Source organism: Crocodylus porosus, unplaced genomic scaffold (genome assembly GCF_001723895.1).
Source record: "Crocodylus porosus isolate Cpor-Errol unplaced genomic scaffold, CroPor_comp1, whole genome shotgun sequence".
In the NCBI taxonomy this organism is placed as follows: domain Eukaryota; kingdom Metazoa; phylum Chordata; order Crocodylia; family Crocodylidae; genus Crocodylus; species Crocodylus porosus.
The window spans coordinates 175,193,558-175,196,143 of record NW_017728906.1 but is presented as its reverse complement, the minus strand read 5'-3'; the positions used below and the strand labels follow the sequence as shown (position 1 = coordinate 175,196,143).

The 2,586-nt window shown below is 50.6% G+C and overlaps 1 protein-coding gene across 1 annotated transcript in view; it reads right to left on the bottom strand.

Moving 5' to 3' along the window:
- CWF19L2 (CWF19-like 2, cell cycle control (S. pombe)) overlaps positions 1-2,382 on the bottom strand; it is a 71,410-nt gene extending 69,028 nt beyond the window's left edge. Inside the window, exon 1 of the mRNA XM_019528529.1 lies at positions 2,317-2,382. Coding sequence (XP_019384074.1) covers positions 2,317-2,382 — 66 coding nt within the window. The remainder of the gene's footprint in view (positions 1-2,316) is intronic.
- Positions 2,383-2,586: the final 204 nt, after the last annotated feature.

The following is a 2,586-nucleotide window of genomic DNA, read 5'->3' as shown; positions in this document are numbered from 1 at the left end:
GGACTTTTTATTGTCCTTGATATTTGTAGCTAGCTGGAGTTTCATCGCAGCCTTGGCTTTCCTGGTTTGCTCTGTGCAGGTCTGGACCAGAGCAGAGTATTCCTCCTTGGTGGCGGTTCCATTCCTCTATCCTTTGTAGGTCATCCTTTTAAGATGCAGGAGGTCTGCCAGTTCCCTGGAGAGCCAAGGGAGCTGCTGTGCCCTTTTCCTCCAAGATGGAATGGACTTTGCTGGCTCATCCAGGATTGCCCGCTTGAGGAGCAACCACTCATCCTGAACTCCCCTCTCCTTTGGGTTGTGACCCTTTAGGAGTGGAAAACCAGCTCTCCTGATGCAAGTAGACCTGGCCTGTCCCCACCAAGAACCAAGCTGGGAAGCTGAGGGAACCCCTCTGGCAGAGGGCTCCTTTCCCCCAGCTGCAGCCAGGAGCAGCAGCACAGGGTTTCGCTGCTTCCTGCTATACCAATAACTCTGCTGGGGGGGAGGGATGATAGAAAAGGAGCCCCCTTGCTGGACAGGCACCCCTCAGCTTCCCAGATCGGGTCTTGGTGGAGGTCAGGCCAGGCCTGCCCAGCAAGGGGGCTACTCTTCCACTGCTTCCCCCCACCACCAGAGTTCCCAGCACAGCAAAAAGTGGTGCAGCCCCACGCTGCCACCCCCGACTGCAGCTGAGGGAAAGGAGCTGCTGTGGGGGACCCAGCCTGGGCCCCACCAAGACCCAGGCTGGGAAACTGAGGAGCAACCTGGCAGGAAGGGGGCTCTTTTTCTACCACTCTGCCAGAGTTCTGGGCACAGCAAAAAGCAATGCCATGCTGCAGCTCCTGGCTATAGATGGAGAAAAAGGACTCCTTTCCAACTGTGCTACAGTATGCCCTGGGGCCAGGGCAGCTGCAAGGACAGAAATACCCTTTTTGCCACCCCCTACGCTCCCTCCCACCCCCCGGCCATGCTGTGGCTCACAGCTGAAGAGAGGAAGGATGCAGGGCTCTCATCGTATTGTCAGCGGTGGCAGTCCCTCAAAGCCAAGGATGACATCCGTCAGGCTTGGTGGATCCTCAGGTGACTGAGGAGCCCAGTTTTGGATGCACACGTTCTTCAGCAATGGAGGCATCTTGTTGTGCAGGGTAGTCAGATTCACAGCCCTGGGTTGATCTCCTTCTCCTTCCTCCATCACCGCTGTTCAGCCTCAGTATTGAGTCGTTGGGCCTTGAAGTGGTGCGCATCTTGGTGGACCAGGTGGCGCCACGCCAAACGGGGAGGAGATTGCGCCTCCCAGCCACTAGTGTCAATGCCTCTATGCTTGAGGACAACCATGATCAGAGCTCAAAGGGGCAGGGCCAGCCCAGAGCTCAGGCAAAGCAGACAAGCTCTTCCCGAGGTGAGCACACTGCCCTGCAAGGGGCCTTTGGGGTGCTGGCAAATGTGACCTAGGTCAAAGCCCAATGGTGATGTTCAAATGTGACCTAGGTCAAAGCCCAATGGTAAAAAGTGCTCTAACCTAAAGTGCTTTAGTCTGATAACTAGGGATCTCCAGAGGTCACACCAGAAGTCCACAGCACAGTGGCTTCTTTAATCTTGGGGTTTCTCCCATGCGTCCCTCCACTGCTGATTGACGGAGGGGTCCCGTCACTCACTAACCATGCTCACCTCCTATGCCTGAAACCGCAGCTCCTGGCCAGTCACAGGCAGTGAGGGGCAGGACCCCTCTGCCAATCGGGGTGGGGAGGCGGATGTCCAGAGGAAACTCCAAAGTTAAAGAAGCCACTGCATCGCACACTCCACACACAAATTCCACAGATCCCTACCAATAATGTGTCCATAAAGGGTTAACTCAGAGTGTGATCCATCATTTTTAAACCGCTCTATGAGCCCTGAACACCTGTTCTGTCATAGCTATACAACGTTTTCTGCATGCTTAGAGCACAATAGGTGTAATGTCTATACCTAGCCTAAAACACTAACTTTAAGAGGGCTGTATTTTAAACATACTTTTAGTTATAAGGTATTCTGTGAGTTTGCAAGATACGATGATAAACCAAATATTTGCCATCCTTGTGTATTCTTGATATAACATAATATCTACTTCTAGATATCAGAACTCCAATTACACCTTGTCCAGTGAACTGGGATTGTTTATTAGTTTGGGGATTTACTTCAACTTGACATAAATAGTTTTTAAAAGCATGAGCTCTAAACGTCTTTGCCAAAAAATCAAAGATACAATCAACTCAAAGGAAAGCCAGCAGCTGCTCCTCACCACCAAGCCAAAAACCTAACTAACCACAACTAAATGAAGTCCAGCCACAACCACCTTACCTGACAAACATTATTGCATATCATTCCACTGTCTTCCCCAAAGAGCTGGACCTTACAAGGTGCCATGGAAATCATAAAATTCAACTGTTCTGAACCAAATGAAGACAAGCAGCAAGCAGGCTCCAAAATGGAGGACACTCACAATGGTTTCATTTTACCTGTTGTTGTTTCCCTCATTTCTATGCTTTGATGTACAAATACACAGGTATTAAAAAAAGTTGGGGGGAGGAAAATCGTATTTTGGAATTAATTCCATTTAGGTGGGAAAAG